The sequence below is a fragment of the Poeciliopsis prolifica genome, unplaced genomic scaffold, assembly GCF_027474105.1.
Source record: "Poeciliopsis prolifica strain line A6 unplaced genomic scaffold, Auburn_PproV2 SCAFFOLD117, whole genome shotgun sequence".
Lineage (NCBI taxonomy): Eukaryota > Metazoa > Chordata > Actinopteri > Cyprinodontiformes > Poeciliidae > Poeciliopsis > Poeciliopsis prolifica.
This window is the reverse complement of record NW_026562492.1, coordinates 598,600-612,163: the sequence shown is the minus strand read 5'-3', so window position 1 is coordinate 612,163 and position 13,564 is coordinate 598,600. Positions and strand designations below refer to the sequence as shown.

The following is a 13,564-nucleotide window of genomic DNA, read 5'->3' as shown; positions in this document are numbered from 1 at the left end:
CACACATAAACACGATTATGTAAACTGCAGTGTCTATGTGTAAACAGTTAAACGAGGCTAAAAGAGATGGAGGAAAAGATAGAATCTACAACATGGTCTTTCTCTGGATGCTCCTCAGCCTCCTGCCTGAAGAAAGGGGTTGAAATAGACTGTGCAGGATGGGTTAGGCAGCATTAAGGCTTTCTCTGTGTATGTGTTGTGTCTTATGAAATGGACCACAGAATTCTGAGCAACAAATAATCAATAATTTTGACCCGACCCAGACTGAATTTTGGGTCAGGCTACAGATCTAAATTTCAACAAAAAAATATGTCTTTTAATGAGTAATTTGATAAAATATTTGAATACGAAGCAATGTGTATTGCTCCATTTGTAATTTGCTAAAATTACAAATGGATGTGAGCGCATATACAAATTGCTAAAACTGTAGGCTTAAAATGAAGAGCCACCCTGTTCTAAATAAATTTGTGTCCAAAAGGTATTGTGTGAAATATAAGTAATTTGTTAACTACTTGGTATTAGTATTGGCAAGTACCTAAACTGAAGTACTCTTACTAGGTCAGAAAAAAAACTGGTATCGTGATGCCCCTACATAATGATGCATATTATCTGGAAGCCTTTACCTGGTCTCTGTTGTTAATGTTGGAATAGGGCAGAGCTCCTGACATGAGCTCATAGAGCACAATGCCAAAAGCATACACATCTGACTGGAAGCTGTAGGGATTCTTGTCCTGCAACCTGATCACTTCTGGAGCCTGAAAACACCGAGAAACATACACGGCATTTCATTCACTTTATTAGAGACTATGATTGAATTGAATGATAATTATAAGACACTGACCATCCAAAGTATTGACCCAGACAATTGCTCAAACTGGTGGGAGCCGCTCCAGCGAGATTTGACTGTGGCTAGACCAAAGTCGCCAATCTTCACAGTCAGATCCTCATGCAGGAAAATATCTTGGGAGGACATTAGGTTAAGGAATCCCTGGTTCTGAAATGCTTTAAAGCTTACATTCTTTCACTGTCTTTCTGTCTGAACACATCCACGTTAAAGCGGACGGAAACAAGGATACTGTTGCTCTTCAGGTCTCTGTGAATAATGGACTTGGCATGTAGGTAACTGAGAATAAGAAAAAAAGTAATAACACTGCTAAAGAAACGTGACAGTTTTTCTCTATGTTTAGGCGTTACTTACTCCATGCCCTGAGCAGTCTGCCGGGCGATGTCAATCAGCTTGATCATCTCAAATTTGGTTTCAATGATGTGAAGATGGTGGTACAGACTGGAGCCTTCACACCATTGGGTCACAATGGCCAGCTGGGGCTTGGTTGTGTAACCCATGAACAGCAAGATATTCACGTGACGCGTTTTTCTGATGGAAACCACACACTGTAGTTAAACTACAAATCAACTGCAGCTGTATACAAAACTACAGACTTTGATAAAAATGTTTCTGTCAACTCCAAAGTAATTAGCTAGCTTTTTCAATAATTGTTTACTTCTACTTTCTTCTAGTGACTCTGCCTCATCACAGGTGAAGTAAGTGACCCTGCTCGGGTTCCTTAGATAAACTTTTTTACCCATCTGAGGTAAAAAAGTTTGACTGGAGTGTTTAACAACAAGGATCAAATCTGAATGGATGTAAATAGCTTGGACTCTGTCCATAGACTTGAATGGACTTTTTTTTAGATAATATATGGAAAAGTTAAGGCCTGACCATCTGAAAGTTATTACCATTACTCTGACACAAAGCTAAACACCCTCACTTTTCTTCCAAAACTGTACTTCCACTATAACCCTTCTGTTGATGACTGAGCCATTATATTTATGCCAATGCAGTGAGACAGATGTGAGCGCATATATCTAAGTGAACCAATAATTCAAAATCCTAATTCAAATTCCCTAGGGGTTTAATTAATAAAGTATTCATTTAGCCTTTAACACATATGTACTTAAACTTAGATTTTCTCTTATGTCATTGTGCGTGCATGATTGATTGTTCGGTTTGTCTCTGTGTCGTCCTGTGATGGACTGGTGACCTGTGACACCAATTCTCACCCTTTAACTGCTGGAGATAGGCACCAACAACCCTCATGACAACATTAGGGATAAATGTGTAAGATAATGGATGGATTTAGGGATTTTATCTAGGGGCATTTTTTAAGTTTAACCTTCATCTCATTGAAGCACTTTAAACACTTTCATTAAGTTACCCATCTTATGTTACTGTGCTCAAATAGATGATTTATGAATCATTTAAGAATAAATATTGCCTTATTGATTTAAAAGCAATGTTCAATTTGATGCACTCGAAAATTGTGCGCACTTGAGCTGGTTCAAATGAGAGAAAAAAGTTAGACTTACTAGTGCAAAGGTCAGGGTGGATCCCTGTTATATATTTAGTACATTTAGTTGTACTACATGTACCGTAGTTTTAGAAGAAGTCTCTAAGCTGACAAAATGTAAAAAAAAAAAAAAAGTGAAGGGTTGTGAATACTTTCTGGGTGTATTGCTTGTACTGGACTGGATGTCATACAGGCATCCCAGAGGTGTGCCGAATGTCCACCAATCATAATCAGCCAATAACCTTGAAAAAGTGTATGATCAGTGATTGCCGATCACAGTCTCTTGTTGCCGATCACCAACCTGTATCTCACCTGTATTGATGCCATGGTTACCTAGACGCTTTCTGTGTGTTTGAGTTTCTGTGTCTCCAAGTTGTCCTGTATCCCCTTCATGGTTCCCAGGTGTGTCTCGTTTCCGTGATTACCCTCAGTGTATTTAACCCTCAGTGTATTTAACCCTCAGTGTATTTGCCCTCAGTGTATTTAACCTGAGCTGTCGATTCAGTCATTTGTCGTCGTGTGCTGTCTATTCTGTCCAACTGTAAACCCTGTCGCTACCAGTGCTGAGCCTTTGCTTTCCGCTCTGCTGTGCTGCCAGGATTTTGGACTGTTTGAAGCACCCAACCACAAGTACTACGGTGAGAAATGCTAGAGAAAGGTATACAATCATGGACCCAGATGGTTTAAAGGATCTAACACAAACTATTAAGGTCTATGTTTTGCCATTCACATGGTTCTGGCGTTGGAAAATTGAATTCCGCGCCTTCTGCATCTGGGGTTGGTGGAGTTATGGCAGGAGGCAGAGTGGGAACGCCAGACAGCTCTAATCCCCATGGCTGGCGATCCTCTGCCTCCTCGGCTGGACATCCCATTCTTTCGCTCCACCTACACCTCTCCGTTCCAGCACTGCCTCCGGTACCAGCTCCTGCGCTGATAGGGCCCGCGCCTCTTCAAGCTTCAGCGTCTCTGAGGCTGGTGTCACCTCCGCCTCCAGCTTCTGTGCCCACCACATCTCCAGTTACCTCCGCAGCGGTCTTTCACCCCTTGCCACAGCTACTGCCTCCACATATCCAGCCACAGTTCCCATGGCCATCAGGTTCCAGGTGGCCAGGCTGGCTCCTGGTTGACAGGCGGCGAGGCTGATGGCATGGCCCACATCCATAAGTGAGCATTCGGCCCCACCCACTAACTGGGTTATCGATCCCAGTTAGTGGGTGTCTTCCCTGTGTCTCTCTAGAGCCCAAGTTTCCTAGTGTCTCCTCCGAGTTTCCTAGTGCCTCCTCCGTGTTCCAAGTGTTCCCTCGACGCCCCCTTGTAGTCCCAGTGTTGGCTTGTCACCTTCTAGTTCCCCCACTAGTCCCCGTCTCCTAGTCATCATCCTGAATCCCCACCTCCTAGTGCAGGGGTGGGCAAACTTTTTGACTTGCGGGCCAGAATGGGTTCTAAAATTTGACAGAGGGGCCGAGCCAGGAGCATTTGGACATGCAATGTAATTTATTAAACCTGGGTATTGAAATGTATGGAAAACACACAATTGAAGGTGCAAATTTAAAGAAATCAACATTTAGTGGAAAAATCAATGGAATCACTTTCAACATTCAGAACATATTATAATGATGCTAACACTGCAGCTGTAGTCCTGTCAAACAGGATTTATTAGAAATAAGAATAGGAGCTGCTATTATTATGGCTGCAGCTCCTAACAAACTGGTTCACTGCCTGACAGCTTAACTGACAACGGAACTCTTACTGCTCCTCCCCCACATGACAGACCAACCAATCACGTGTGAATGGGAGTCAGCAGAGTCAGACAGGAAAAGTACATAACGCTACATGTAACAATAAGCAACACAATGTAACTTTTAACACATAACCATGTGGACCCCAGCAGAACTAAAACACAGAATCGTTACAATATTATCACCCAATGAAAGAAAGGGGTATTTTAAATGAGAGCGATGTGCGGCATGTTAATTAAGCTACTGTACCGCTGCCGCGTAAATGCTAAAGTTGCTATTTTTTCGTCAGACAGTAAAGAAACTCATATCTCAGTGGGAACAGTGTTGTTGTTCTCCCTTTTTTGCCAGTGCATCAAAGTCTGGAGTTAGTTTCGTTGTGGCAATTCTCAGAATCGATCTGAGGTGTTGGTCAGTTAACCGGATCTGTGACGGGATTTGTTGATTGATGTTCATGTCGCTGAAAGTTGCTCGCACACGTAGGTGCAGCCAAACAATACCAGCATCTTCTGTGCCGTCCTCCGTAGGTTTGGAAATGTGGCTTTGTTAAGAGAAGCATAAAAGTCATTCAGTTTAAGATATCTGAACTTCTCTTTTGAGACGGAGTCAGACTGGAGATCGATCAGCTCCAACTGCAACTCATCAATCTCATAAATCTTCGTCAATCAGTTCCACACGCCGAGTCACTGTCCTGCGTGACAAACTGACTTTTTCAAGCTTGCCTTTGCTTTCTGGACACAAGAGATCTGCTGTCTCTGCATTCTTTCAAAATTCGCCTTTGGAGAAAGGCTTGCTAGCCTTTGCTAACTTGAATGTCAGCAGAAAACTTGTCTTGGTACTTGACTCTTGAATCGCAGATTGTTGCTGAGTCTGTAAATTAGCTGCCAACCTCTGAGCAGTAGCCGCCCGTTCTTGTGTTGACAGCTTGCTAGCGTAATTAGCATGCTTTGTGGCAAAGTGACGGCTGATATTGCACTCTTTGAAAACTGCAACCGTTTCTTGGCATATCAGACATACAGGCGTTGATCGGACATCAGTAAATTGTCCTCTCCTTTTTAAACACTCGGCACTCAGCGTCCACTTTTCTTTTCTTTGGTCCACTCATTTTTACCGAAGGGGGAAACGGCAGCTGGAAAGTTACTCTCCAACAAAGATCAATGACTAGTGCGCCATCTATCGGGGAACGATGGTATTGCAAGGGAAAGGGAAATGAATGAGATTTTTACACATCCCTGGGTTTTTACTATAATTTGGACAAGTTTGGCGGGGCCGGATTAAAAAGACTAACTGGCCGTATATGGCCCGGGGGCCGTAGTTTGCCCATGTTTGTCCTAGTGCCTCTTCCGAGTCCCCCCCTCCAAGTGTTCCTCCCGAGTCCCCGCCTCCTAGTGCCTCTTCCAGCCTCCCAGCGGCCCCAATTCCATGCCTCCACCTCCTGGTGGCCCCAGAGACTCCTCGTCGCCGCCTCTTGGTGGCCTAGGAGCTTCATTGTCACCTCCGAGTGTCTGGCCCCCGTGCCAAAGTCGTCCGCCGGACCTTCCCCATGGGTTTCGCGTTCATGGACGCCCGCCAGACCTCCCACTACCTGCCTCCTGCGCCTCTGCCCACCCAGGTTGGGTAGTGTTTTCTGTTTTGAACTCTTGACCCTTCTTCCGATGCCCCTCCACCTACCCTGATTTATTTGTGGTTTTTTTGTGGACATTTTTTGGGGGCATCTGGTAGCCACCTTTGAGGGGTGGGATACTGTCAGGATTTGAGTTTTCTGTGTGTTTATTTTGAGTTTCTGTGTCTCAGAGTCTCCATGTTGTCCTGTCTCCTCTTGATTATTCCCAGGTGTGTCTCGTTTCTGTGACTGCCCTCTGTGTTTAACCCCACCTGTGTTCTTTGTTCCTCATCGGGTCCTTGTCTCAGGTATCGATAGTCGTTTGTTGTCGTGTGCTGTCTGTTCTGTCTAGTTGTAAACCCTGGTGCTGAGCCTTTGCTTTCTGCTATGCTGTGCCGCCAGGATTTTGGACTGTTTGGATCTGTATTGTACCTTCATTGTTCATTAAACCATCATTTTTCATCTCATCCTGCGTCTACAATGCCTGTCTCACCACCACTCACCACATTCAATGACAGCAGCATGTAATGCTCTTTTACCAGACATTATTTGATATAGACAGTGTTGTGAGATTTATTTGACTCATGTATAATTCAGGGTACAGAGAACCTTACTGTTAAATGTTGTTTAACTGGTTGAAGATTTTTCAGTTATTCTTTTGACTGATTACCTGCTGTATTGTGCCTGCAAATATGTTGCATGTGTGAAGTATTTTTCTTTAAAGAGAAAATCTTTTATTTGCATCATACAGTAGCATAGTAGAGATGTTTTTTCATGCAGCTGCAGAGGGTGTACAAAGTAATTGAACAAGATGTGTATGTTGAAGTTTCCCAGACGGGTTATCTGGGAACTTGCTGTTTTTACCGTGGTCTTCCCCGCATGGAGATAGAGTGTTTAGTTTTCGCATCCCGTAGACAGGATAGTGAATGAGCGTATAAGGTTTAACTGTTCCGTCTGTTTTCCTTTGTTTCCTTTGTTTGGTCCTTGAAGATTGAGTCTCCGCCTCTGTTAGCAGAGAGAGGTGAATAAAGCAACTATGCAACTCTGAGTTCGTTTAAGCAGAATGATTTTCGCCTAATGCATTGTATTTTTGCTCTCCATCTGCAGATGTATTAAAGATTGTTTTTCCTCCTTGACTTTTGTCTGGACCTCAGTCTCTGAATTATGTACTTCACACATGTTTACGTCAATTAAACATGGTGGGTGGGTCTGTGAATTTATTACCAGATAATTTTTTAATTTTGCCAGATCACATAGTAGCATATATAACTAACACAAAAAATAAACAGTCAATTCAGGCGATCAGCAAAGATTGGTGATGGGCAGAGAACGGCTTCATGGGTGATCGGTATTGGAATCGGCAGCAAAAAACCTGATCGGAGCATCCCTACTATGAGCAGATCAAGAATACAATCTTTAAAAAGCCTGACTAGCTATTTCCAAATTTGGTTGATACTGGTTGTTTCTTGTCTGAAAATTCACTAAAGCTGGAAAAGTTGAGCTAACTTTTAACAGCTTTTATGATGTGACCTGGTGGGTGGGTCTGTTAGTCAGCTGTCTCTCATGGAGGAGCAAAAAAGGGATTTTCAGACTTTGGTGGAGGTAGATAAGATTGGATTCTCATGTAAACATCAGCCAGTCACATATGTAGGGTGGTCCAGAGGTGCAAACCGCTTCAACAAATTTAAAAATGCAACATTAACAAAACGGAAAGGGTATGTCCCAATTGGAGGCCTGAGAAATCGCTGATTGGACAATAGGCATGAATACGTATACGCTGAGTCCTACTTACGTCCCGCCATCTTGAAAGTGGCAGTGGAGAAAACGTGCTGCATGGAATAGTTACAACGGTTTTGCAGTACAAAGTGGAGCCACTGCCTTCACAGGTTAATTCTAACCTTTCACAGGTAAGAATTACAGATAATAATAATGTAAATTTATGAGCAGAATTTCTTAACTTTGTGGCCAGTACTGTGCTTTTCTGTGGTGAAACAAACTTCTAAACAACCAATAAATGTTTCCTTTGTAATTACATTGACCCAATTAACTACTCTGATCATTTTCTTGGTTAAGCTAACTTTTTTTATACTGTGATGTTTTTCTAAAGAGGGAGAAGAAATGAGAAACCTGTAACGGGCACTTTTGCCATTTGTTTATTGTTGCCATAGTTATCTGATGTTTGCAAGACAAGTTGTTGTTTGTCTGTGGTCAAACATGGTTACTTTAACGTACGATAGTTGTCTGTAAGATGTTTCTTATAATTTATGTAGATTAAAATAATTTGTTTGATATAACAGCGAATCTGAAGTGGACTGAAAGTCCATTAATTCAGAGAGCAGCACGGAGACTGAACTGGGGGATTTCATCAGGACAGGTCCATAAAGATCAGAGCTGGAGCTGGTTTTCTTCAGACTTCTGTTTCACAGCTAATCTCCACAATGTCTGTGTTTAGACGCTAAGTCAATGCCCACATATGGTGAAGATGTGTTTTTTTTTCCTGAATGTGAAAGAATCAGGGATATAGTTTCTATTACACTGTCAGATAATTTTTATCACTCGCTTTATTTAACCTGTGGCAAGCCAGATGTCTCAGAAGGCCAAGTCACCGAACTGCTCCCAGCTTGACCAGCAGACTGAAGCCCTGCCTGTGTTTTGTGTTGCCTGTATAATATAAATAAATTTGAATTTCCCAAATACACATTTATTTATTGTACTGTACATTTTTTTCTTTCACTTGTTGAGTATTTTAAGTGAAATATCTGAATTTGAAGTACTAGTGTATTATGACAGTTTATGTAAAGAAAATTAAAATTATTTAGATTTTGTTCCCGCTGCTGTCTATGGCACAATTGACATATTACACTGTAATAAATATTTTTTAAAGTAAAAATATGTAGCTAGAGTTTGATAACTATTATCAAACTTTGTCTTTTCAATAAAATGCCTAACAATTTAAATGAAGTTACGTTTCTTTATTTGTACCTTTAAATAGCAAATGCACATTGAATTATGGAATTGTGTTAATATGTTAGTGAATACATCACTGTAAAGGTGTGTGTGTGTGTTCATCAATAAAGACGATCAGAATCAACTGTATCAAATGTAATGATTGTGCCCTCAAACAATTAAATAATCACATCAAAAAGTTTGAAACGTTGTCCTTAGTTTATTATTATTCCTATAAATAATAGTGTGTGAGAGATGGTGTCAGTGACCTTCAACAACTTAATATACTTTGCAGAATGGCACCTTACGAAGCTCGGTCCACTTATTTGTATTAGCTAGCTGGCAGATAAGCCACTTTCAATATGGTGAACACTATAACATATCACAACAAGTGGCCGACTCGCTCAAGTGATGACTTCCGGATCAAAACTACTGCAATCCAATCAACAATTTCTCAGGTCTCCAACTAGGACACACCCTTTCTGTTTTGTTAAGGTTGTTGTGTTTTTGAATTTGTAATTGTGCTCCATTAATGTTGTAGTAGTTTTGTAATTTGTAGTTGTGCTCCATTAATGTTGTAGTAGTTTTGTAATCTGTAGTTGTGCTCCATTAATGTTCTAGTAGTTTTGTAATTTGTAGTTGTGCTCCATTAATGTTCTAGTAGTTTTGTAATTTGTAGTTGTGCTCCATTAATGTTGTAGTAGTTTTGTAATTTGTAGTTGTGCTCCATTAATGTTGTAGTAGTTTTGTAATTTGTAGCCTACTGTGCGCAATTACACTTTATACTAGTAAGGCCAAAAAAAAGCCTGTTCCCCAGGATCACATGCGCCCCCCCAGGTATCGCACCGCGCCCCCAAAGGGGGCCCGCCCCACTATTTGAGAAGCACTGGTCTAACTGTTGATTTTGCATTTGAATGTGATGGCAGGTGAAGACAACCCGTCACCAAATATTGATCAAATAAATTTGATTAATAATGAGAAGCAGAAGTCACCTGAGGACGCCCACTTCATTCTTGAAGGCCTGAAGCTGCTGTGGAGTGGGAGCAGTGACATTCAGCATTTTCACAGCCACATCACCTGGGAGTAAAGGGAAGAGAAATCTTTCAAAACTAAAGACACTAGTTGCTATTTAATAAAGCAGAAATATAGGTCAATGCAGTTGGACCATAATACTATTATGTAAAAGGAATATGGAATTAATGTAAAAATGTACCTAGGTTTTTCTATTCATATTTCACTAAAATGTCATGTTGAAAATTATTTATACACTGTATAAATTAATGAAGAAAGTTATTTTCTAATTCTTGATCAGCTTTTTCAATATTTCCTCCGGTAATTTGTTGATTTATTGTTGATAATGTGTGCCAAGTGTTTGAGATTGGAAGGACTCCAACCATCACCCTAATCTTTGGCCCCATCCAAAAATTCTCTATTCATTTCATGCTTGCACTCTAGTAGAATAAGTGAACAAGATGTCTTGGAATTATTTTCATGAATATAAAAATTAGACAGATGTTCAGAACATTTCTCCTGCTGGTTGGACCGGGTGTTGTTTTGTTTGGTGTTTCTTTGCTACAAAAACTGAAGTGTCTATGCCAGAGTAGAGAACAGTTCCATACAGACCATAACCCAACCTTTCTACTTTGGCAAAGCAAAATGTTGTCTACTCTGATATTAACTAATGGCTACCGGTTTGTTCTAGCTTGTTAAGTGAGTTTTAAAAAGCAAACTTCAGCCAGAATCTTACCATGCCATTTTCCTTTAAAGACAGTTCCAAAGGATCCAGAGCCTATCCTCTGACCCAGAGTGATCTGACCTTCTGGAATCTCCCAGTCATCACTGGAGTCTCTTCTACCCAATGTTTTCTGTTCCACAGGACAAGGGGTTGACAAACAGCACACAGTACCGTGTTGTGCAACATTTAGATCTCTGATGGGCTCTCACCATTTTATTGCGATCTTCAGACGACGACGAAGACTTGCGTTCCCTTTGTTGGCATGGTGATTTCTGTGGTGCTTTGACATTGGTCAGTGAGCCAGGAAGAGATGCTGGAGGTGTGGCAGACAGCCCAGTGGTAGAACCTGGAGGAGAACAAGGAAAATGTAAAAAGGGTTGGAAAAAGGAATCAAATCTTCCGCATTCTGGATGAAGAACTGGAGAGAGCTCTGACTTTAGACTTTAAAGCCAGATTTTTTAAATTATGCTTAAAAGCATTTTCTTAATTCATTGTTATAATCCTTCTGATTTACAGAAGGTTTACACAACAACCAAGTAAATAAGTGCTTTAGAATTTATCCAGAAAAATTTATTTACTGGAAGCTAACTGCACTAAACATTTTCAAAGTTAGTAGAAGAACTAAAGAAAAAAATTGAACCACAACTGTAAATATGGATCATAACAGGGTAAAGTGAATACCGGTAATTTAATCACAGCTAACAGTGTGCATGACATAGATTTCTGATTCTTACCTGCATCTGACTTCTGCAAGCCCTGATCACGAATAAGATCCTGAGAAAAAAAAGAGAACTGTAAAAATGTGAAAAGGTGCAGAATATCTGTTACTGACAGGACACAAATTGACTGTCAAACAATGGACAATTATTGAAGCACTCTCATTATGACATAAATCTCATGTTAAAATAAGAAACTTGTTTTCACGAGTTATATCTTGTTACAATAAACTTTCTCTTTTTCACCAATTTTTTTTCATTAAAATATGGAAGTTTATCATTATAATGAGTTTAACATATTTTGTCTCTCGTAACAATAAACTTTCTTGTTTAAACGTGTTTTCTATGTCGTTAAAACGTGAGTGTTCTATTGTTACAACAATAAACATTATTGTTTTCATTAGTTTTGCATCTTGTTGAAACATAAAAGTTTTCCATTATAACACCTTGTTATATTATGAGACATTATAACAAAATATACTGCTTCTGATTTTATTTCCAAGCTCTTGCAGTTGAACTCTTCTGTACTTTAAGGTAGGAGGTTGTCTGAAGTTATTCAAAGTCCTTTGCTGTCCAAAGAACATGCAATCTCTTGTCTAAAGGCTTGTTGTTTATGTTTAAATCATGTGTTGCTCAATATTGCAGTACATACTTATCATTGGCAAAAAAGAAAAAAATGTGGGGTCAAAAAACAAAATGGAAGTGAATGTTGTCCAAAAAAAAACAACAAAAATCATAATCATAAAAAACAACCAACCAGTCAACTTGGAAAGATTTTAATTGCAGACACACAATCCAAAGCTCCAATCTGCCAGTAACTAAAATATGGTTTATTTTGTAATCTGTCAGTGATATTTCTGAGGTTTTACAAATATTTACTGAAGGGCAAGGGGCGCATAGCACATTGAACAAAATCTTAAAACACAGTACAACACATATCAACAACACATATTAATTAAGAATCTAATATTTAATCAAATTATACTGTATTGTTGTCATCATGTGGGGACAATGCAAAGCAAATTTTGTATATATTTTAACCAGCAGGTATAAAATTGCTGTTTCTGCAGCTGACAGATCTGGAGGTGTTATTAATTCTTCAAGTAGTTCAATATCTCATATCTATGCCTTTATTTTGAAGTGCTTCCTTTTATTTTGAAGAATGTTTGTTTGGTTTATTTTCTTTACGTTCGTCAGCTGATCTGTTTTGTGTTTACTGTTGAGATCGGTGACGCAGTCATTGATGACGTGAGTAGTGGTATTAGTCATGTGACATGAATAGGTAGATTCTAATAATCACTACTGACAGAGTTGATTAGCTTCTGGTATATTTCTATAGTTTGTTAATGTCTGTTTTAGTCTTAGTGTGTTTGATTTTATTAAAACTATCTAGCATTTAACCGTTGGTTTTGAGCTTTGATCAGATAGAGCTAGATTGATTCCAAGTTTTGCATCATTTAAATGTAAACAGCCCTTATCACAGAGCGAATTAAAACTGAAGTTTTTACTTGCTTGTGAATTGTTATATTTACATTTTTGCAATAGTAATTTCGAACCTTTATTTATTATTTTTATATTTTCGGAAACTGCTTCAATTTATTTGCCTTGTTGACATAATTCTACAGTAAACCTATTTAAACACCTGTTGACCACTGTGTTTTCTGACCAAAGCCCTGTGGTCAGTTAACAAAATCCATGAACAAAATCCTCTACAGGAGGGCTGTGTTGATCTGAGATTATAGTTGTTAAAGATATCATACGAGAGAAGGTCGCTGGTTATGAAGTACGTTGTAAACCTTAATAATATCTGACTATTTAACTTCCATAAATGCTCCCTAAATAAATTCTGGCAGAGGTCTACTGAAAGTCTAGGGCCCTAAAAATGCTTGAATTGTAACATAGACCAGGGATGTAAATATTTACCATTTGTTTAGTGAGAATGACAATACAATAAAATGTCATTTAATGGTTTCAGCAAAGATAAATTAAAAGATTAAATTGTACATTTAGGATTTAATTAGGAAGTCTACTTTGTAAAAGTGCAAAAAATTATCTTAATAGTTTGATTGTTGTGTTTGATAGCATCAAATAACAATTTGATGCTATCATCTTTTTGAGTTAGGTTTGTTCACAAATAGATCACAGTAAGTAACAGCCTATAATCATAGATTGTTTTTAAACTTGGTCAACTGATCTGGGCCTCCTCTGATGTTCTCAGTGAGAAGGGGTGGTGTTACGGCCCAAAGCTAGTCCTTTGGGGTATACCATCCTTGCTCCAGATATTCTCATTGGTGCTGATTGGAAGTGGAGGCAGCTGGCCAGTGTCTCCATGAATGACATCAGATCAGCTTAAAATGCACCACCTTTTTCTCATCAACCCAGCCCTTTTCTTTCTGTCTGTCCACTTCTCCTCTTTTTTCCCTTTCCTCTCCAACCAGCTATGATTTTTGTTAAATAAATTCTATTTTAAGTTATCCCAC

At 39.5% G+C, this 13,564-nt stretch overlaps 1 protein-coding gene across 1 annotated transcript in view; it reads right to left on the bottom strand.

Annotated features, from left to right (window-relative positions):
* Nucleotides 1-13,564, bottom strand: part of braf (B-Raf proto-oncogene, serine/threonine kinase) — a 53,680-nt gene that overhangs the window by 7,292 nt on the left and 32,824 nt on the right. The window contains exons 9-16 of the mRNA XM_055024233.1: nt 11,103-11,142; nt 10,578-10,714; nt 10,381-10,498; nt 9,626-9,710; nt 1,199-1,375; nt 1,077-1,123; nt 842-960; nt 624-755 (exon numbers count right to left, since the gene is read on the bottom strand). Of these exons, the coding sequence (XP_054880208.1) occupies nt 624-755; nt 842-960; nt 1,077-1,123; nt 1,199-1,375; nt 9,626-9,710; nt 10,381-10,498; nt 10,578-10,714; nt 11,103-11,142 (855 nt within the window). The remainder of the gene's footprint in view (nt 1-623; nt 756-841; nt 961-1,076; nt 1,124-1,198; nt 1,376-9,625; nt 9,711-10,380; nt 10,499-10,577; nt 10,715-11,102; nt 11,143-13,564) is intronic.